Genomic DNA, 20228 nt, shown 5'->3' with positions numbered 1-20228 from the left:
CGCCCCATGGTCCCTAGTTACCTCCCCACATGTCACCACAGAAACTGGCCAGCCCGATCATCCCTGCCTCTCTCCCCACAGAGTATGCCAACAAAGTGTTGCTCTGTCTGTTCACGGTGGAGATGCTTCTCAAGTTGTACGGTCTGGGCCCCTCTGCCTATGTCTCTTCCTTCTTCAACCGCTTTGACTGCTTTGTGGTCTGTGGGGGCATCCTAGAGACCACCTTGGTGGAGGTGGGCGCCATGCAGCCCTTGGGCATCTCAGTGCTCCGATGTGTGCGCCTCCTCAGGATCTTTAAGGTCACCAGGTTTGTATTAGGGGAGGGGGAAGACCAGGGCCCCAAACACAGCCTCAACACCCCCACCCAAGCTCCAATCATAACTTCATCTGCTTCACCATTCATTGAGCAGACATCCATTGAGTGCCTGCTGTGTGCCAGGCACCCTACCAAGCCCTAGGGAAACACCAGGAATCACTACTCCATTTCCATTGCCTTCCTCAACCTCAACTCCTGCTCTAACGTTTTTCCCCAACCCTGTCTCCGATTTCAATGCCATACTCATTCCCAGCCCAAACCCCATCCCAACCCCCAACCACAATACCATCTCTGATCCCAACCCCCAACCACAGGTCACCTATGAGCCCATTTACAACGCTAACACCCATTCCCAAGCCCAACCCCATCTCCCACCTCATCCCTAACTCCCAGCCCCATCCCTGTCACTAACCACCAACCATAATACCATCCTCATTCCCCAAAGAGAACTCCCACGTCCCTAACCCTTAACCATCACCCTATCTTCAACTGCAACTCCATTTCCAGCCTCAGCCCCAGTCTCATCCCATCCCCTCCTCTATCCCAGCCCTCAACCACAACTTATCCTTAACTCCATCTCCAACCCCAAATACATCACAACCCCATCCCCAACACCAGGCCCAGTCCCAAGTTGAAACCCAATTCTAGCTTCACCAACTTCCATTAAACCTCCATCCTAGGCTGGACGCGGTGGCTCACGCCTGTAATCCCAGCACTTTGGGAGGCTGAGGTGGGTGGATCACAAGGTCAGGAGTTCAAGACCAGCCTGGCCAATGTAGTGAAACCCTGTCTCTACTAAAAATACAAAAAAATTAGCCGGGAGTGGTGGCAAGTGACTGTAGTCCCAGCTACTCGGGAGGCTGAGGCAGGAGAATCGCTTGAACCTGGAAGGTGGAGGTTGCAGTGAGACGAGATTGTGCCACTGCACTCCAGCTTGGGCAACACAGTGAGACTTCATCTCAAAAAAAAAAAAAGATAAGAAAAAAAAAACTCCATCCTAACCTCATCTCCCAGTCTCCCATTATACCACTACCACCAACCCTAACCCCAAACTCTCAACTTTCCCCTACCTCTTTACTTCTTTTTTTTTTTTTTTTTTTTTTTTTTTTTTGAGACAGAGTCTCTGTCTGTCACCCAGGCTGGAGTGCAGTGCAATCCTGGCTCACTGCAAGCTCCGCCTCCTGGGTTCACGCCATTCTTCTGCCTCAGCCTCCTGAGTAGCTGGGACTACAGGCACATGCCACCATGCCTGGCTAATTTTTTTTTAGTAGAGACGGGGTTTCACCGTGTTAGCCAGGATGGTCTCAATCTCCTGACCTCATGACCCACATGCCTCGGCCTCCCAAAGTGCTGGGATTACAGGCGTGAGCCACCACAGGGCCCAGCTTCCCCCACTTCTTACTCTCATCTCACCCCAACTCCAAAATCATTTCTAACCCTGACACCAAAGCCTATTTGAGCCCAACCTGCCGAGGTGCATCTCAAGCTGGAGCCCTGCCCTGGCTCCTGATGCTCCAGCCATGTCCAGTGGACATGGCATCGACCCTGCCCCCTCCCATTTCTGCTGCAGACACTGGGCTTCTCTGAGCAATCTGGTGGCATCCCTGCTCAATTCAATGAAATCCATCGCATCCTTGCTGCTTCTCCTCTTCCTCTTCATCATTATCTTCTCCCTGCTTGGCATGCAGCTGTTTGGGGGCAAGTTCAACTTTGACCAGACCCACACCAAGCGAAGCACCTTTGACACGTTCCCCCAGGCCCTCCTCACTGTCTTTCAGGTAGGATCTGGAGACCATGGGATGGGTGGGTCAGGGAGACCCTGGAGTTGGAGGGGGTCCAAGAGCTCCACAGTGACTTCCCACCCCCAGATCCTGACAGGTGAGGACTGGAACGTGGTCATGTATGATGGTATCATGGCATATGGTGGCCCCTTCTTCCCAGGAATGTTGGTGTGCATCTATTTCATCATTCTCTTCATCTGTGGCAACTGTATCCTTGGAGCTTTGTGGGGCTGGATGATGGTGGAGTCGGGGTGGGTAAGGGGAACTGGGTGGTCTATAGGCAGGGTGCTTCTCCATCCTTTGCAGCCTGAGCTCATCCCAGACATCCTGTTGAACGTGTTTCTTGCCATTGCTGTGGACAACCTGGCCAGTGGAGATGCAGGCACTGCCAAGGACAAGGGCGGGTGAGATCTGGCTCCACCCCTAACACAGTCTCTCTCTGGGATCCCTGACTGGGAACCCCTCAGACACCCCCACCACCAGAGATGCCTCTAGTCACCCTGGTAATCCCCATCTCCAGATACCATCTGCCAGTCCTCATTCATTCAACATGCATCTATTGAGTGCCTACTGTGTGCCAGGTCCTGTTCTAGATGCTGAGGAGACAACAGGGGTCAAGGCAGACAAGAGTCCTTGCCTTCATGGAACTAACATTCTAGTTGAGGAAGGCAAGCAAAATAAAACAAATGAATATATAATATATGTTAATAATATGTAATAAAGAGAAAACAGAATGAAAGGATAGCAAGAAATGAAGATTGCTCTTTGGGGTTAAGGTCAGCAAGGAAGGTCTCTGTGAGGAAGTGACATTTCACCAGAGACCTGAATGAAGTGAGGGAGTGAGCCATGCAAATATCTGGGGGAAGAGTATTCAAGGAAGGGGAGTGGCAAGTGCAAAGCTTCTGGGGCGCTAATGTTCTTAGCACTTTTTTTTTTCATTCTGATATGGAGTTTCACTCTTGTCATCCAGGCTGGAGTACAGTGGTGCTATCTCAGCTCACTGCAACCTCCGCCACCCAGGTTCAAGCAATTCTCCTGCCTCAACCTCCTGAGTAGCTGGGATTACAGACGTACACCACCACGCTCAGCTAAATTTTTTTGTATTTTTAGTAGAGATGGGGTTTCACCATGTTGGCAAGGCTGGTCTTGAACTCCTAAACTCAGGTGATCCACCCGCCTCAGCCTCCCAAAGTGCTGAGATTACAGGTGTGAGCCACCGCACCTGACCACATTCTTAGCACTTTCAAAAAATACCAGCGATGCCCGGGAGCAGTGGCTCACGCCTGTAATCCCAGCACTTTGGGAGGCCGAGGAGGGTGGATCACCTGAGCTTAGGAGTTCGAGGCCAGCCTGGCCAATATGGTGAAACCCTGTCTCTACTAAAAATACAAAAGAAAATTAGCTGGACAAGCTCGCTTGAACCCAGGAGGCGGAGGTTGCAGTGAGCCAATATGGCACCACTGCCCTCTAGCCTGAGCAATAGAGTGAGACTCCGTCTCAAAAAAATAAAAACAGTGAGGCTGGAATGGAGTGAGGAAGGAGGAGAGTGGTATGGAGTGAAGGTCAGTGGAGGAAATGGAGGGCCAGATTGAGGGCATTCTGGGCCAGGGTGAGGACTGTAGTTTTTCCTGAATTAAGGAGTCGTGGGAGGGTTGTGGGCAGAGTTGGGATATCCCAGACAGGGTTTAACAGGCTCCCTCTGGCTGCTTTGAGAACGGACTGTTGGGAGGGGCAGTGGGGAAGAGCGGAAGCAAGAAAGTTCTATGGGACCCAAGAAAGGTCTGTTCTGACTGTAGTGATCCCCCTTAGCCCATCTGCAGCAATCACCCCTATTTCCTCGCACAGGGAGAAGAGCAATGAGAAGGATCTCCCACAGGAGAATGAAGGCCTGGTGAGTTAGATGCCTGGGCACTGTCTACACCTCCCACTCCCACCACTATCTGTCTATGTGTGCATATCTGTTTTTTTGTTGTTGTTGTTTTATTTTGAGATAGAGTCTCACTCTGTCGCCCAGGCTGGAATGCAGTTGTGCCATCTCGGCTCACTGCAACCTCTGCCTCCTGGGTCCAAGAGATTCTCCTGCCTCAGCCTCCCAAGTAGCTGGGATTTACAGGCATGCACCACCACACTCGGCTAATTTTTGTTATTTTTGAAAGAGACAGGGTTTCACCATGTTGGCCAGGCTGGTCTCGAACTCCTGACCTCAAGTGATCCACCTGCCTCAGCCTCCCAAAGTGCTGGGATTACAGGCATGAGCCACTGCGCCCAGCCATATGTGCATGTCTTTAACCTTCATCCTCTGCCTATTCTTTCCCCTATTATTACATTTCTTCCATGCCTCCCCTGTGTCCATTCCCTGTGTCTCCCTCACCATTGATGACTCCCGTCTTCCTGTCCTCAGGTGCCTGGTGTGGAGAAAGAGGAAGAGGAGGGTGCAAGGAGGGAAGGAGCAGGCAAGTGGGCAGGGCCAGGTGGAGCAGGTGTGGGACCTTGGGGAAAGAGCTCAGGCAGACAGCTCCTGACCCCTGAGACCCTCCTCTCCAGAGATCAGCCTTTTCCAAGATCATCCTGAAAATAACAGACTTGGTATGTGGTCAGCAGCATTTGGGAACATTGAGGTTAAAGAAGGGAAATGCAGCCTGGGCAACATAGCAAGACCCCATCTCTAAAAAAGAAATTAATTAGCCAAGCATGATGATGCAAGCCTGTAGTCCCAGCTACTCAGGAGGCTAAGGTAGGAGGATTGCTTGAGCCCAGAAGTTCAAGGTTGCAGTGAGCCATGATGGCACCACTGAAGTCCAGCCTGGGGGAGCAGAGTAAGACCCTATCTTTAAAGAAAAACAAGAAGAGAAACACGTTTTGTTTACTGCTGAACTTCTCAGAGCCTTTATTATAAAATAGTCTGTATATACAACATTCTTTCAACACACATTTACTGAGCTCCTACTGTGTCCCAGGCACTGTTCTAAGTGCTGTGGACATAGCAGCATACAAAACAGACTAAAATACCTTCCTGGAGGAGCTGACATTCTAGCAGGGAAATGGGAAGAATTGACCACGTGGCAAACACTGTTCTGGGTGCTTTACATCAACTTGCTCAATTAATTTTTTTTTGCTTTTCTCTGGTGCCAGACATGGAGGAGGAGGAGGAGGAAGAAGAAGAGGAAGAAGAGGAAGAGGGTGCAGGGGGTGTGGAACTCCTGCAGGAAGTTGTACCCAAGGAGAAGGTGGTACCCATCCCTGAGGGCAGCGCCTTCTTCTGCCTCAGCCAAACCAACCCGTGAGTGCCGGAAGTGGCAGGGGGTGAGGCAGGAGGGGCTAGGGCAGGTGGAGGAGCATGGAGCAGCCAAGGTGGGAGTGGGGGCATGGGTGTTGTGTCAGGGCCAGAACTGTATCCCTTGGAATCCCTGAACAATTCTGTGGTCCTGAGTTCTGACCATGGCCCACTCCCTCTCCACAGGCTGAGGAAGGGCTGCCACACCCTCATCCACCATCATGTCTTCACCAATCTTATCCTGGTGTTCATCATCCTCAGCAGTGTGTCCCTGGCCGCTGAGGACCCCATCCGAGCCCACTCCTTCCGCAACCATGTGAGCCTTTGGCTGGGAGCTAGGAGCTGAGGGGACACTCCCAGGGGTGTCCTAGTGGGCACAAGCTGGGTCAGGGTGGAGATAAGGAGAAGAGCCCTAGGTGAGCCGAGAGAAGGGCTCATTAATGCAGCTGATGCAATGCCAGCCTTTACGGCATGTGCAACACTTGGGGAAGCACCAGGGAGGAGATCAATATTTGACTGAGGAGGAAGCTGTGCTCAGAGAGGTTAAGCAGGCCAAAGGCGCCCATGTAGCTGGGTAGAGGCAGAAGAGTCCAAATTTGAACCCTAATCTTTCTGATGGCCAAGCCTTTTGAGAAGTCACCTAGGATCCCCCTCAGCCGTGACTCAGTGGCTCCCCGCTCTTTCTCACACCCCAGATTCTGGGTTACTTCGATTATGCCTTCACCTCCATTTTCACTGTGGAGATTCTACTAAAGGTGACTAATGGGACCCCAGTCCTACCCTCAGTTGCCCCGGCACTCTCCCCACCGGTTCTTGCAGCCCACCTCTCCTGTCCCCATCCCCACCTCCCCCAACCCCCACCATCCCCAGGTCTGAGTCTAGCCTCGTGTCCTGTCCCCAGATGACAGTGTTTGGAGCCTTCCTGCACCGCGGCTCCTTCTGCCGTAGCTGGTTTAATATGTTGGATCTGCTGGTGGTCAGTGTGTCCCTCATCTCCTTTGGCATCCAGTAAGTGACAGATCCCCAGCCCACCCCATTCCTCTCACAGCCAGGGCCCAGCCAGGGCCAATGCCTGAGGATTGCCCCTTCCCCAGCTCCAGCGCCATCTCGGTGGTGAAGATTCTGCGAGTACTCCGAGTACTGCGGCCCCTCCGAGCCATCAACAGGGCCAAGGGACTCAAGGTAACCCCACCCCACCCAAACCCACAGGACCCAGGCCCTGCCCTGCCCCTGGGGCCAGGATCACTGATCAAACTGACCATTTGCACAGATGCATGACCATACGGCCTGGACCTGACACATAAATACACATCTCTGACTACTAGCCATGTGGCCTGACCCATGTTCCTTCCAAGTGACCATATGTTTCTACCAGTGGCCACATTTCTCAGACCCAGCTCCCTGACAGGTGGCCACAGATCCCCACCCGGCAAACACTTATTCCTGGTGGATGCCCACACGTCTCTAGCCCATAACACTGCCTCTTGAACACATGTTGCTAACCATACATCCCTGACCCATCACCACATGTCCCCAGCCCAAGTCCCTGAGCTGCATCTATGACCAGAGTCCCTGCCCCATGACCACTGTGGCCTGTAGTGTTCAGTAGCCATATGCTTGGGTGCCCGCAGCATGTGGTGCAGTGTGTATTTGTGGCCATCCGGACCATCGGGAACATCATGATTGTCACCACACTTCTGCAATTTATGTTCGCCTGCATCGGGGTGCAGCTCTTCAAGGTGGGGCAAACACTGGAGGGAATGCCAGGCAGGGGTCTGGGCGGGAGCGTGATGAAGGGTGAACCTACTTGACAGACATCCTCTCTACAGGGGAAATTCTACACCTGCACGGACGAGGCCAAACACACCCCTCAAGAATGCAAGTGAGTGCCCAAGACCCTGCCCTCCACGGAGCTCAGGACCCCTCCCAAAGACTTTAGAGCCTCTAGATCTCACCAAGGCCCAAAGATATAGTCCCAGAATTGTCCCAAGAACTGCAGAGGCCCTCAGATCTCACCAAGTCTTCGGAGGTCCCCCGATACCTCCCCCAAATCCCTCTCCGCATTCCCCAAGTGACCTACATTCCACTCCAGACCCATTAGCAATCACCATTCCCACCCTGAGCCCCCAGCTTCCATCTTGAGACTCCTGTAGAGGGTAGTAGTTAAAAGCCTGGGCTGTGAAGTCAGACATTACTGGTTCAAATCCACTTCATGAGACTTAGGTACATTTCTTAAACTTACTCAGTTCCATTTCACTCAACTGAAAAACGGGGCTAAACAGTGCCTATCTCACAAGGCTGTTGTGAAGAGTAAATGAGCTACTACATGGAAAATGTACTTTGTACAATGTAAAGTTGCTACACAGAAAACCTAGCTTGGGCCGGGCGCTGTGGCTCACGCCTGTAATCCCAGCACTTTGGGAGGCCAAGGCAGGCAGATCACCTGAGGTTGGGAGTTCGACACCAGCCTAGTCAGCATGGTGAAACCCCGTCTCCACTAAAAATACAAAAATTAGCTGGGCTTGGTGTTGTGCGCCTGTAATCCCAGCTACTCGGGAAGATGAGGAGGGAGAATCGCTTGAACCCAGGAGGCGGAGGTTGCAGTGAGCCAAGATCATGCCACTGCACTCCAGCCTGGGCAGAGTCTTTTTCAAGACTCCGTCTCAAAAAAAAAGAGAGAATAGAAAAGAAGAAAAGAAAAGAGAAGAAAAAGAAAATCTAGCTCAGTGCCTGGCATATAGTTACTGCTAATAAACGTTGGCTATTATTCGTTTTACTTTTTCCTGGTGGGCGATGATGAGGATGATAATGGTGATGATGAAATGATGCCAACTATGTGCCAGACACTAGTCTCATTTATTGACTTGTGACATTTATTAATCCTTGTGACAAGCCAGGAAATCAATTCTGTTATTATCCTTATTTCTTAGAATGGGGAAACAGAAGCACAGAAAGGGTAAATGCGCAAGGTCACCCAGCCAGGACATGGAGGGACAGGATTTGAACCTAGAACATATTGCTCCACCACTATGTCCTGCTGCCTCCATGCTGGAGACCCCAGACCCTTTCCCCAGTTCCTCACCCCTCCTCACCCATCTAACCTGTTTGCACATCCACAGGGGCTCCTTCCTGGTATACCCAGATGGAGACGTGTCACGGCCCCTGGTCCGGGAGCGGCTCTGGGTCAACAGTGATTTCAACTTTGACAATGTCCTTTCAGCCATGATGGCCCTGTTCACTGTCTCCACCTTTGAAGGCTGGCCTGCGTGAGGGACAGGGCCCTGGGTTTATCAGGGGATGAGGCAGGGGTCTCGCAGGATTGGGTTGGGATCTCCTGGGAATGGGTGGGAGTGTACCTTGGGGATGTGACGAAGGTCTCTCGAGACTGGATAGGGTTTTCTGGAGAGTGGTGGGTGTATCAGAGGACTGTAGAGGTGGAGTTCCCAGAAGCTGGGTGGGGGTTCTTTGGGGACTTGAGTGAGGGGTCTCCAGGAATTGGACAGCAGTTTCTAAGGGACTAGGTAGCTAGATAGAAGCCTGGAAAGGATTGGAGATGGTTTGGGGGGACAGAGTGGAGGTCTGAGGGGACTGGGATTGGTCTCTGAAGAGATGAAGCAGGGATTCAGGGATTTCTAGAAAGCTGTGCAGGTCTTTGGGATACTCATTGTGGGGCTCTGTGGGGAGATGGAGTGGGGATTCAAGTTGATGGGACAGGGATAAATTTACAGATCGTTGGGGGCTTGTGTGGAAGTTCTGGGGAGGCGCATGGGGGTCTCCAGGTGGTTGGAGAAGGGGATTTGAAGGCCTGTGGAAACTTAGGGGATTTCTGGGTCTTTGAGGTTCTGAATGGAGATTCTCTGGAGGACTCTATGGGGGTTTCTGAGGGCATGGGACAGAGGATTTGGACTCTTTGAGGGCCTGGCAGGGGTCTCTTAGAGTATGTATGGAGGTCCCAGGTGGTTAGGTCAGGAGATTTAGGGGTCTTTGGGGTGCCAGGCAGGAAACTCTGGGGTGTCTGTGATAAGTAGACTGGGGGCAGGTCTGAGGGGGCTGGGATATCCCCTCACCTGCCCCCACCTCTACCCCCCCTCTGGCTCCCACAGACTGCTATACAAGGCCATCGATGCATATGCAGAGGACCACGGCCCCATCTATAATTACCGTGTGGAGATCTCAGTGTTCTTCATTGTCTACATCATCATCATTGCGTTCTTCATGATGAACATCTTCGTGGGCTTCGTCATCATCACTTTCCGTGCCCAGGGCGAGCAGGAGTACCAAAACTGTGAGCTGGACAAGAACCAGGTGACCTCTGACCCCTGACCCCCTATGGATGGTCACCAACCCTTCCCTCCTTGCCTCAGGACCCCACTGCTCACTCATGCCCTGCCCTGGTATGCAGCGTCAATGTGTGGAATATGCCCTCAAGGCCCAGCCACTCCGCCGTTACATCCCCAAGAACCCGCATCAGTATCGTGTGTGGGCCACTGTGAACTCTGCTGCCTTTGAGTACCTGATGTTCCTGCTCATCCTGCTCAACACAGTTGCCCTAGCCATGCAGGTCTGAGATCCCTGCCTGACCCCTGCCAGACTCCTGACCCTATTATCTCCACATAATCCCTTGGGAACCATTAGGAACACTTAAGGCTGCAAATAACAAACCCTCTGCCAACTAACAGCAACTTAAGCTATAAAGACATTTGCCACATTTCTTTAAGTCTATGGCCAGTACTTGTAAGTTGCATTTTGATTTCGGAGATGTAAGAATGTGAAAAAAAAAAAAAAAGTAGCCAGTGGCCATTGTAAGTTGCCATTTGTTATAAAATGCACCCCAATTTCAGAGATTCTAAAATGTAAAAAGATGTGCCTCCTGGAGTCAATGAACTGTGGTAATTACCTCATGTATTGAGAAGTACAGAGGTAGGCTGTTTGTTCATTGTTCATCCGGGACCCATGCTCTATCTTTCTCCTTCACCATTCTTAGCAAGTTGGCATTCATTTTCATGATTGTTGTTTCATGATCACAGCTCCAGGCATCAAAACCACACTCAAGGCAGGGAGAGCTGCACCTGGGGCCTCTCCTTATTTGATCCTTTCATCGGAAAGCAAAATTTTTTTTACAGAAGCTGCTAACCAACAGCAGATTTATGTTTATGTCTCACTAGTCAACCTGGCCTTGCCTAACTACAAGAAAAGCTAGTAATCAAGAACTAAACTTTCCAGTATCCATAATGGGAGGCAGACAGTGCAAGAGGTTTGACCAATACACAGTGCGATCAAGTCCCCAGACTCGCCTCAGCCCAGGCCAGGGAATATTTGGTTGGGTGTGGCGGCATCTCTGCCTCAGGCTCCATCTCAACCTGATTTTCTCCTGCAGCACTATGAGCAGACTGCTCCCTTCAACTATGCCATGGACATCCTCAACATGGTCTTCACTGGCCTCTTCACTATTGAGATGGTGCTCAAAATCATCGCCTTCAAGCCCAAGGTGGCCCCCCTTCTCTAGCCCCACCCACCAGTGGATGAATTCCTTGGGAGTGGAGCTCATTGCAGAGCTCTGGGGTTGGGGATGCGGGCAGCAGCCAGGGAGTGTGAGTCTAGGGAGTGAGAGGGACTCAGGTGCAGGCCCATCGTGTGATCCAAGCGAAGCCCTGCCCCCCTCCGGCGCCCCCTACTACTACTGGCCCCCTACCCTGGCTTGCGAGCTTTGAGAAGACAGGGCACTGCTTTTCTCCTACTTGCAGCATTACTTCACTGATGCCTGGAACACGTTTGACGCTCTTATTGTGGTGGGCAGCATAGTGGATATTGCCGTCACTGAAATCAATGTGAGAACTGGCCTTTCCACTAATCCACTCTCGCCCTATACACCTTCCCTCACCTCTATCCCGGGGTTCCCTTTCACGTGGGTGGGTGGCTCCCACGCACATCCTCCCTACTCCTGGAGACTCAGTCCTCATTCTAGCTCTATCTCTTCTGAGTCCCTGTTGGGTTCACCAAAAGTCCCCCTCTACTGGCTTTCTCATTCCATTTTGTAACCTATCTACTGGCTCCACCATCTCCTGAAATGCCTCTCCTGTTATTTCTGTTATCTCTTTCATTGCCTCTACATCCCCCATCCATTGGCTCCGTCATGTTCACTGGCTCCTGCTTTGGCTCCATCTTTTCTGATGACTTCATTGGCTTCATTTCTCCACCAACTTCATCATCTCTGACACTGGCTCTTTCATGGCTCTGTCATCACCATTGACTATATCATTGGCTCCATCACCTCCATTGGGTACTACATGGTTCTGTCACCTCAACTGACAACGCTGCTGGTTCCCTATCTCCATCACTGGCTTCTCCATTGGCTTCTCCATCGGTTCTCTCATCTCCATCATCTCTATGACACCACTGGTTCCATCATTTCCTCTATTGGCTCCAATGTCTCTGATCCATCACCTCCTTTACTCTCTCCTCTCCCTTCCATTCCCATTACCCACTTTTTCCTAATCCTAATCCACTACCATATAAACTTTCCCATTGTCCCCTGTGTAATGACCCCACCATCACCCCCTATATCTGCTCCATCATATCTCGCCTTGTTCATTTGGGCCTATGATGTCATCATCTCCTGTATCACCTTTTTCTTGGCCATATCTCCCTCCAGAATGGTGGCCACCTTGGCGAGGTAGCCCACCCTAATAACAGGGACTCTCTGCTTCTTTTCCCATGTCCCTCTGTCCCTCCATCCCTCTGGATTACCCTAGGGCCTGAGTGATTTGGGTACTGGGAGGGCCAAAGCATGCGATAGGGAGATAGCTGGAGTAAATGCAAACTGAGCATCCCTACTGCACCCCTCACCCCAGAGCTCTGAGGACAGCTCCCGCATTTCCATTACCTTCTTTCGCCTCTTCCGAGTTATGCGGCTGGTCAAGCTTCTCAGTAAGGGTGAAGGGATCCGCACATTGCTCTGGACATTCATCAAGTCCTTCCAGGTAATCCCCTACCCCGTCCCTTTTACCATACCTCGCCCCCATTTCACACTTCTCAGCCTGCCCCTTTACCACCCTCAGAACTACATCTCCCAACATGCCATACCCATTTCCAAATTATTATTCCAATTTTCTCTTTTTTCTGGGCTCTCAATTTCCAACACACCTCTGGTCTCACTGACCTTACTCTATCTACTTAACACTATGTTCACATTTGAGAGACACCACAGTCCTTGGCACTTTGGAGATGGACTGCATCTCCCAGTAGGCCCAGGCCAGGGAAAGCAGTGCATTCTGGGGCTTATAGTTCTTTGCCTGAGCCTGTGCATCTATTCTCTGCCCCCCTCCCCCATCCCTATAGGCCTTGCCCTATGTGGCTCTTCTCATCGCAATGATATTCTTCATCTATGCCGTCATTGGCATGCAGGCAAGTGGGGACCCTAGGAAGCATCCCTTAAGCACTCCTCTGCTGGCAGGGGATTGGTTAAGAATAGCCCCAAAGTAGGGGTGGCAGGTAGACAGACAAGCTGGACGGCCCTGGGTCAATCTACACATCTGTGAAATGAGATCAGCAGTGATGCCCTGTTTGTCAGGGTTATGAGGCTCCTTTAGGTATTAGGAGGTGTGAAATGGGTGGGGCATGGGTTCACCCCACTGACACAGCCTTGATGTGTCCACAGATGTTCGGCAAGGTGGCTCTTCAGGATGGCACACAGATAAACCGAAACAACAACTTCCAGACCTTTCCACAGGCTGTGCTGCTTCTGTTCAGGTGACATCTACTCACTCCCCTGCCACCTTATGCCCGTGGGTGCCCACCCACCCTCTCTGAGCCCCAGACTGCTTGAGCTATGGGAATAATATGGCAGCGTGGGGCTCCATACAGCCCGAGATGTTTCCTGGCTATGATGTGAGGAGTCTGTTAGAGTATTCTAGCCTCAGCCATTTTCTTTCTGACTGTAAGACGCCTCCCCTTCTCAGGTCTCAGTGCCTCATCTGTAAGATGCAAACATGACTGTCATCAACATGGCCACAATGGCTGTTAAAATATTGAAATGTTATCTGTGCCAGATGTAGCCCCTGGTGAGAAGTAGGTCATCTCCTCATTCCCCAGTCCTCCCCCAACTCCATTTACCATGACTTCATAGCCTCCCCTTCAGGATGCTACCCCTGTGTGACCCCCACCAGGTGTGCCACTGGTGAGGCATGGCAGGAGATAATGCTTGCCAGCCTTCCCGGAAATCGGTGTGATCCTGAGTCTGACTTCGGCCCTGGTGAAGAGTTTACCTGTGGTAGCAATTTTGCCATCGCCTATTTCATCAGCTTCTTCATGCTCTGTGCCTTCCTGGTGAGAACCATTTCCTCACAACCACCACCACCGTCACGGGGGCTGGCCCTGAGGGGCTCAGGGATGTGACGTGGGCAGCCCAGATCTTCATAGTGGGTGAGAGGGCTGGTCTGATGACAAGATCAACCCAGAGACTCATGACCATATAAGCCCACCCCAGCCTCCCACCATCCCTCCATGACAGTGTTCTGCCCTTCACCTAACTGCTCCCTTGCTCACTGGCCCACAGATCATAAATCTCTTTGTGGCTGTGATCATGGACAACTTTGATTATCTCACCAGAGATTGGTCCATCCTGGGCCCCCATCACCTTGATGAATTCAAGAGGATCTGGTCTGAATATGACCCTGGGGCCAAGTATGCCCTCTATACCCTTACCTAGAATCCAGGGGACAATGTATTGCCCTACACAGTCCCCTAGCCCCCAAACCTCCGACTGCTGCATCCCATTACCCAGTCAATAGATGCCCCAAAGTTTCCACTGCCCCATCCTCTGCCCTCTCTGACTGCCCTCCAGTTCTTCCCTGGCAAGCTCTGGGGTATTGGTAGGAGGAGGTAGTGATGAGCTGGTGGGGCCTTGAGAAAGGGCTAGTGGGGGCATCGTCAATCCAGTGGTACCTCCCCAACTCCTCCAGGGGCCGCATCAAACACTTGGATGTGGTTGCCCTGCTGAGACGTATCCAGCCCCCTCTGGGATTTGGGAAGCTGTGCCCACACCGAGTGGCCTGCAAGGTCTGTGCACCTGCCCACCCCCAGGCTCCTGAGAGAACTGTCTATCACATGGCAAGGGTGGGAAGGGATCTGCCTTGGGTGGGGAGGGGTGTTTGATCGCATCCTCAGAGGTTTCTGCCCCTTGACATTCGTTCCTGCATACCCGGCATTTTCCCAGAGTGGGTTTCATGTCTCTCGTGTTCGCAGAGACTTGTGGCAATGAACATGCCCCTCAACTCAGATGGGACGGTGACATTCAACGCCACACTCTTTGCCCTGGTCCGGACATCCCTGAAGATCAAAACAGAAGGTGTAGGGGAGGGGCAGGAGTGGGATCGTTCCTGGGGAGGGTGCAAGGAGCAAACTCATTGAATCATGGGCCCCACTCCTAGCTCTGAACCCGAGAATGGGTGACCGGATTCTCCAGGCCTGTTTCCCCCCACCCCGTCCAATGGGGGCGGTGTGCATCTGCGGTAGCAGCTTGTGAAGTTCCCCCCACCCAACAGTGAGGGGGCAGCTGTGGAGGTTCTTCCTATTGGCTCATGCCCCACATCCTCCTCCAACGCAGGGAACCTGGAGCAAGCCAACCAGGAGCTGCGGATTGTCATCAAAAAGATCTGGAAGCGGATGAAACAGAAGCTGCTAGATGAGGTCATCCCCCCACCAGACGGTGAGCTATCCCCGCCCCAGTTCCCCGCGCCAGCCCCTGAATGGCAGATGATCGCTCTCCACCACAAAACCAGCGCTGGGCAGAGGGCGAGGGGAAGTCCATGCTGGTGGGTAGAGAGGCGGCGAGGTGGGCTGGGTCAGAGGGCCCCTGTGTGATCTTGCCTTCTCTCCCTTGCCCCTAGAGGAGGAGGTCACCGTGGGCAAATTCTACGCCACATTTCTGATCCAGGACTATTTCCGCAAATTCCGGCGGAGGAAAGAAAAAGGGCTACTAGGCAACGAGGCCGCCCCTAGCACCTCTTCCGCCCTTCAGGTCTTCGGGGCAGGGCCTAGTGTGGATGGGCACGTGTGGCAGTGCTGTGGCTGAGGCTGACCCCCATTTTGATCTTGTGAAACCCATGTCACAGATAAGGAAACTGAGGCCCCAGGCCTCACGGAGGGCCAGGGTGGCTGAAGGACTCCTTCCCCCACCCTACCCGCCTGCATGGGAAACAGAGAGGGAAAGTTCAGACCCTGAGCTGCCTGCTTACCTATTTCTCCACCCCCACAGGCTGGTCTGCGGAGCCTGCAGGACTTGGGTCCTGAGATGCGGCAGGCCCTCACCTGTGACACAGAGGAGGAGGAAGAAGAGGGGCAGGAGGGAGTGGAGGAGGAAGATGAGAAGGACTTGGAAACTAACAAAGTGGGGACAAGTTTTCACTCTCCCAGGAACTTGATTGTAAAATACTTCGTCAATCCCCTGAGTGATTTTGACACTGCTTCTGGGAAGAAGCTCCCCCAGAGAAGCCCCCTCTGCAATAGAAAAATATTTATTTGAGGCTGGGAGCGGTGGCTCATGCCTATAATCCCAGCACTTTGGGAGTCCAGGGTGGAAGGATCGCTTGAACCCTAGGGTTCAAGACCAGTCCTGGCAAAATAGTGAAACCACCTCTCTACAAAAAAATTTAAAAATTAGCTAGGAGTGGTGGTGCAAGCCTGTAGTCCCAGCTACTTGGGAGGCTGAGGCGGGAGGATTGCTTGAACCTGGGAGGATGAGGCCACAGTGAGCTGTGATCATGCCACTGCACTCCCGCCTGGTGACAGGACAAGACCCTATTGCAAATATTTATTTATTTATTTATTTACGTATTTATTTATTTGACATTTACCATTGCTGTTGGAGGGCAAGGCCCACATTCATGGACCTGTGGGGGAGACATGCTATATGACCAAATGACTTAGCCACAAAGTGCATGCAACACTCAGTCCTGTGACTCTCCACAGGCCACGATGGTCTCCCAGTCTTCAACTCGCCGGTGCTCCAGGATTTCTGTGTCTCTGCCTGTCGGGGACAGACTTCCAGATTCACTCTCCTTTGGGCCCAGTGATGATGATAGGGGGACTCCCACCTCCAGTCAGCCCAGTGTGCCCCAGGCTGGATCCAACACCCACAGGTATTATCAAGTGTCTGGAAGTAGATTGTGAGGGAAGGCAAGGACTAGACACTGGATGGAGGCAATTCAGGAGGCAGGAAGTTGAGGGGGGTGGGAGGGAGGGCCTAGAGGCCTTCAAGCAGAAATTTGGGAAGAATGGAGGTGTTTCAAGGGCTCAGGTAAGAATAGAGGGTGATAAGAGATTCATATGAGAAAGGCAATACAAAGGTTTAATGCAAAAAGCACATTATGTGAAACCAAGAGTTTCAGTTCACATTCTGCCTCTGCCATTTGCTAAGTGACCTTGAGCTAATCACTTTTTTTTTTTTTTTTGAGACAGAGTCCCGCTCTGTCTCCCAGGCTGGAGTGCAGTGGCACGATTTCGGCTCACTGCAACCTCTGCCTCCCGGGTTCAAGCGATTCTCCTGCCTGAGCCTCCCGAGTAGCTGGGATTACAGGCGTGCGCCATAATGCCAGGCTAATTTTTTTTTTTTTTCAGTAGAGACGAGGTTTTGCCATGTTGGCCAGGCTGGTTTCGAACTCCTGACCTCAGGTGATCTGCCCACCTCAGCCTCCCAAAGTGCTGGGATTACAAGCTTGAGCCACCGTGCCCTGCCTAGTCACTTCGTTTCTATGAGCCTCAGTTTCCTCACCTGTTTAAGGGGGATGACAAAGCACTTACTTCACAGGGATAAAGAAAGGATGAAATGAGGTAATGCATGTCAAACACTTAGCTTTTAGACAATACATAAGCAGATTAAAGAAAAATTTATAAAAAAAATTTCAGAGTGTCTAGCTTGCCTAGGCACGGTGGCTCACACTCGTAATCCCAGCACTTTGGGAGGCCAAGGTGGGAGGATCGCTTGAGCCCAGGAGTACAAGACCAGCCTGCACAACATAATGAGACCCCGTCCATACAAAAAATAAAAAATAGCCGAGCATGGTGGCGCATGCCTGTAGTCCCAGCTACTTGGGAGGCTGAGGTGGGAGGATAAATTGAGCCTGGGAGGTTGAGGCTGCAGTGAGCTGAGATCATGCCGCTGCACTCCAGCCTAAGTGACAGAGTAAGACCTCGTCTCAGAAAATAAAAAATAGAAATAAAAAAATAAAGTGCCTAGCTTTTACAGGCTCCCCCCACTCCTAATACATGCCCAGTTTTGTGTTCAAGGTGTCTCTCTACAGGTCAACTTTGATTTTTTTGAAACTTTCAGTCCTAATTAGATAAACATCTATTAAACAAAAGCCCATGGTCACTTTAAAATGGTTAATGGTTAATTTTATGTGACTTGTCCTCAACAAAAAAATCCAAAAGCCCAGTGTTTCTGTAAGGGTTGGGGCATGGGATGAGAGGAACCAGGGGTCCAGGGCCACATATTGAGGGATCTGGTCTGCCTAACGTGCCTCCCTTTCCCCAGGAGAGGCTCTGGGGCTCTCATTTTCACCATCCCAGAAGAAGGAAATTCTCAGCCCAAGGGAACCAAAGGGCAAAACAAGCAAGATGAGGATGAGGAAGTCCCTGATCGGTACACTGGCCATGCGACATGGGATGAACCCATGAGCTGGGGTGGAGGAGGGGTGGGAACTGGGTCGGGGAGGACTGTTGGTGCCCCATCTCCCAGGCCCAGGTCCAGGCCCAGACCCAAGTTCACCCCTGGCCCTCCCACCCACACAGGCTTTCCTACCTAGATGAGCAGGCAGGGACTCCCCCGTGCTCAGTCCTTTTGCCACCTCACAGAGCTCAGAGATACATGGATGGGCACCTGGTACCACGCCGCCGTCTGCTGCCCCCCACACCTGCAGGTGAGAGCAGGGATGGATCCAAGGGGCCCCCACGGGCCTGCAGGACAGAGATCTGGGGAAGCACTGACATTGCTATTTGCCCCTGGTGCCCCACCCACCCCCAGGTCGGAAGCCCTCCTTCACCATCCAGTGTCTGCAGCGCCAGGGCAGTTGTGAGGATTTACCCATCCCAGGCACCTATCATCGTGGGCGAAATTCAGGGCCCAATAGGGCTCAGGTGAGGCTGTGGAGGTGGTGCTGGGGTCTGGGGTCTGGAGAGATGGGGGCAGCCTAGGCTGAATTTCTCAAACACAGCACATATCAGGCCCTTTTTTTTTTTTTTTTTGAGACAGAGTTTTGCTCTGCTGCCCAGGCTGGAGTACAGTGTTGAGATCTTGGCTCACTGTAACCCCTGCCTCCTGGGTCCAAGCAATTCTCCTGCCTCAGCCTCCCAAGTAGCTGGGATTACAGGTGCTCACCACCATGCCTGGCTAATTTTTGCATTTTTAGTAGAGATGGGGTTTCACCATGTTGGCCGGGCTGGTCTCAAACCCCTGACCTCAGGTGATCTGCCTGTCTCAGCCTCCCAAAGTGCTGGGATTACAGGCATAAGCCACCGCGCCTGGCCTCAGAGCCTTCTGAAGAACAGGACACATATGAATGAATGCACACAATGCTCACTGTACTTGTGAGGAAACTGAGGTCCCGAGAGGTTTACCCCAGATCATGCAGCTAGTAAGTGGCAGAGCTGACATTTAAACCCAGGCCTCCTGCACTCTTACATAAGTAAACTCAAGCCTGACTTATACCCATTCAATTTCACTCCAGTTGTATACTGAGGGAAAGAAGTAGGCACAGCGGTGAGTCCTAGACCCTCATACCCTACTCATCCATCCCTGCCCCTCTGATGTTTATTCTGGCTCAGGGTTCCTGGGCAACACCACCTCAGCGGGGTCGGCTCCTGTATGCCCCGCTGTTGTTGGTGGAAGAGGGCGCAGCGGGGGAGGCGTACCTCGGCAGATCCAGTGGCCCACTGCGCACCTTCACCTGTCTGCACGTGCCTGGAACCCACTCGGACCCCAGCCATGGGAAGAGGGGCAGTGCCGACAGCTTGGTGGAGGCTGTGAGTCCAGAGGGCATATAGACAAGACGGATGGGGGAGAAGGGGAGGAGGTGGGTACTGGAGGAGGAGGGAAAGGAGTCCCCAGGTCCTGTGTTGTGCATGTAGATATCCCTTTGCCCTACGACCTCTGCTCACCCCTGTCCCCCACTGACTTCCCTACATGCCCTCATGGGCACGTCATTTATCCACACTGAACCTTCTGTGCACACTGTGCCATCGGTCAACACTGATCCCACCTGTGCCCCCAGGTGCTTATCTCAGAGGGTCTGGGCCTCTTTGCTCGAGACCCACGTTTCGTGGCCCTGGCCAAGCAGGAGATTGCAGATGCGTGTCGCCTGACGCTGGATGAGATGGACAATGCTGCCAGTGACCTGCTGGCACAGGGAACCAGCTCTCTCTATAGCGACGAGGAGTCCATCCTCTCCCGCTTCGATGAGGAGGACTTGGGAGACGAGATGGCCTGCGTCCATGCCCTCTGAATTCCCACCCCTCCCCAACTGCTCAATAAACCTCCTGCCCTCCCCTCCCCAGCAGGAGGCAGGCATGGACCACATCCCTGGATTTTGTTGTCTTTGCACTGGGGGTCTGGGGCTGCCCAGGGGCCCCCATCCATCCATCCCCTGTTCTAGCCCTGAGCCACTGCCCACACACGGGTATTTCCAGAAACCAGGACAGCCAGGCCTGATTATTCAGCGTCAGGGAAGGAGGGAGGAGGAGGAGGAGGAGGAAGAGACAGCAGCCAAAAAAAGCTGGAGGCAGAGTGGAGGAGGGGGGAGGGGGAGGGCACTGGACAGAGATGGAGGAAAGGGGAGAGAGCGGGTGTGAGGGGTGCTTGGAC

At 52.5% G+C, this 20228-nt stretch overlaps 1 protein-coding gene across 3 annotated transcripts in view; it reads left to right on the top strand.

Moving 5' to 3' along the window:
* The window catches only part of CACNA1F (calcium voltage-gated channel subunit alpha1 F), a 28732-nt gene extending 8789 nt beyond the window's left edge, over nucleotides 1–19943 (top strand). For all 3 annotated transcript variants that reach the window (XM_055106800.1, XM_055106799.1, XM_055106798.1), the window contains exons 14-48: nucleotides 82–307; nucleotides 1887–2094; nucleotides 2185–2305; nucleotides 2420–2501; nucleotides 3943–3988; nucleotides 4499–4550; nucleotides 5230–5377; nucleotides 5558–5687; nucleotides 6067–6126; nucleotides 6273–6379; nucleotides 6466–6553; nucleotides 7003–7110; nucleotides 7201–7253; nucleotides 8491–8637; nucleotides 9475–9676; nucleotides 9774–9932; nucleotides 10749–10859; nucleotides 11116–11199; nucleotides 12024–12044; nucleotides 12223–12351; nucleotides 12710–12775; nucleotides 13029–13120; nucleotides 13537–13696; nucleotides 13926–14053; nucleotides 14332–14428; nucleotides 14615–14717; nucleotides 14976–15077; nucleotides 15259–15389; nucleotides 15627–15758; nucleotides 16340–16509; nucleotides 17904–18011; nucleotides 18161–18288; nucleotides 18393–18505; nucleotides 19193–19390; nucleotides 19639–19943. In XM_055106800.1, coding sequence (XP_054962775.1) covers nucleotides 82–307; nucleotides 1887–2094; nucleotides 2185–2305; nucleotides 2420–2501; nucleotides 3943–3988; nucleotides 4499–4550; nucleotides 5230–5377; nucleotides 5558–5687; nucleotides 6067–6126; nucleotides 6273–6379; nucleotides 6466–6553; nucleotides 7003–7110; nucleotides 7201–7253; nucleotides 8491–8637; nucleotides 9475–9676; nucleotides 9774–9932; nucleotides 10749–10859; nucleotides 11116–11199; nucleotides 12024–12044; nucleotides 12223–12351; nucleotides 12710–12775; nucleotides 13029–13120; nucleotides 13537–13696; nucleotides 13926–14053; nucleotides 14332–14428; nucleotides 14615–14717; nucleotides 14976–15077; nucleotides 15259–15389; nucleotides 15627–15758; nucleotides 16340–16509; nucleotides 17904–18011; nucleotides 18161–18288; nucleotides 18393–18505; nucleotides 19193–19390; nucleotides 19639–19869 — 4241 coding nt within the window. In that variant the 3' untranslated portion in view covers nucleotides 19870–19943. The remainder of the gene's footprint in view (nucleotides 1–81; nucleotides 308–1886; nucleotides 2095–2184; nucleotides 2306–2419; nucleotides 2502–3942; nucleotides 3989–4498; nucleotides 4551–5229; nucleotides 5378–5557; nucleotides 5688–6066; nucleotides 6127–6272; nucleotides 6380–6465; nucleotides 6554–7002; nucleotides 7111–7200; nucleotides 7254–8490; nucleotides 8638–9474; nucleotides 9677–9773; nucleotides 9933–10748; nucleotides 10860–11115; nucleotides 11200–12023; nucleotides 12045–12222; nucleotides 12352–12709; nucleotides 12776–13028; nucleotides 13121–13536; nucleotides 13697–13925; nucleotides 14054–14331; nucleotides 14429–14614; nucleotides 14718–14975; nucleotides 15078–15258; nucleotides 15390–15626; nucleotides 15759–16339; nucleotides 16510–17903; nucleotides 18012–18160; nucleotides 18289–18392; nucleotides 18506–19192; nucleotides 19391–19638) is intronic.
* Nucleotides 19944–20228: the final 285 nt, after the last annotated feature.

Source organism: Pan paniscus, chromosome X, assembly GCF_029289425.2.
Source record: "Pan paniscus chromosome X, NHGRI_mPanPan1-v2.0_pri, whole genome shotgun sequence".
NCBI lineage: Eukaryota > Metazoa > Chordata > Mammalia > Primates > Hominidae > Pan > Pan paniscus.
This window is presented reverse-complemented; position numbering and strand designations above follow the sequence as displayed.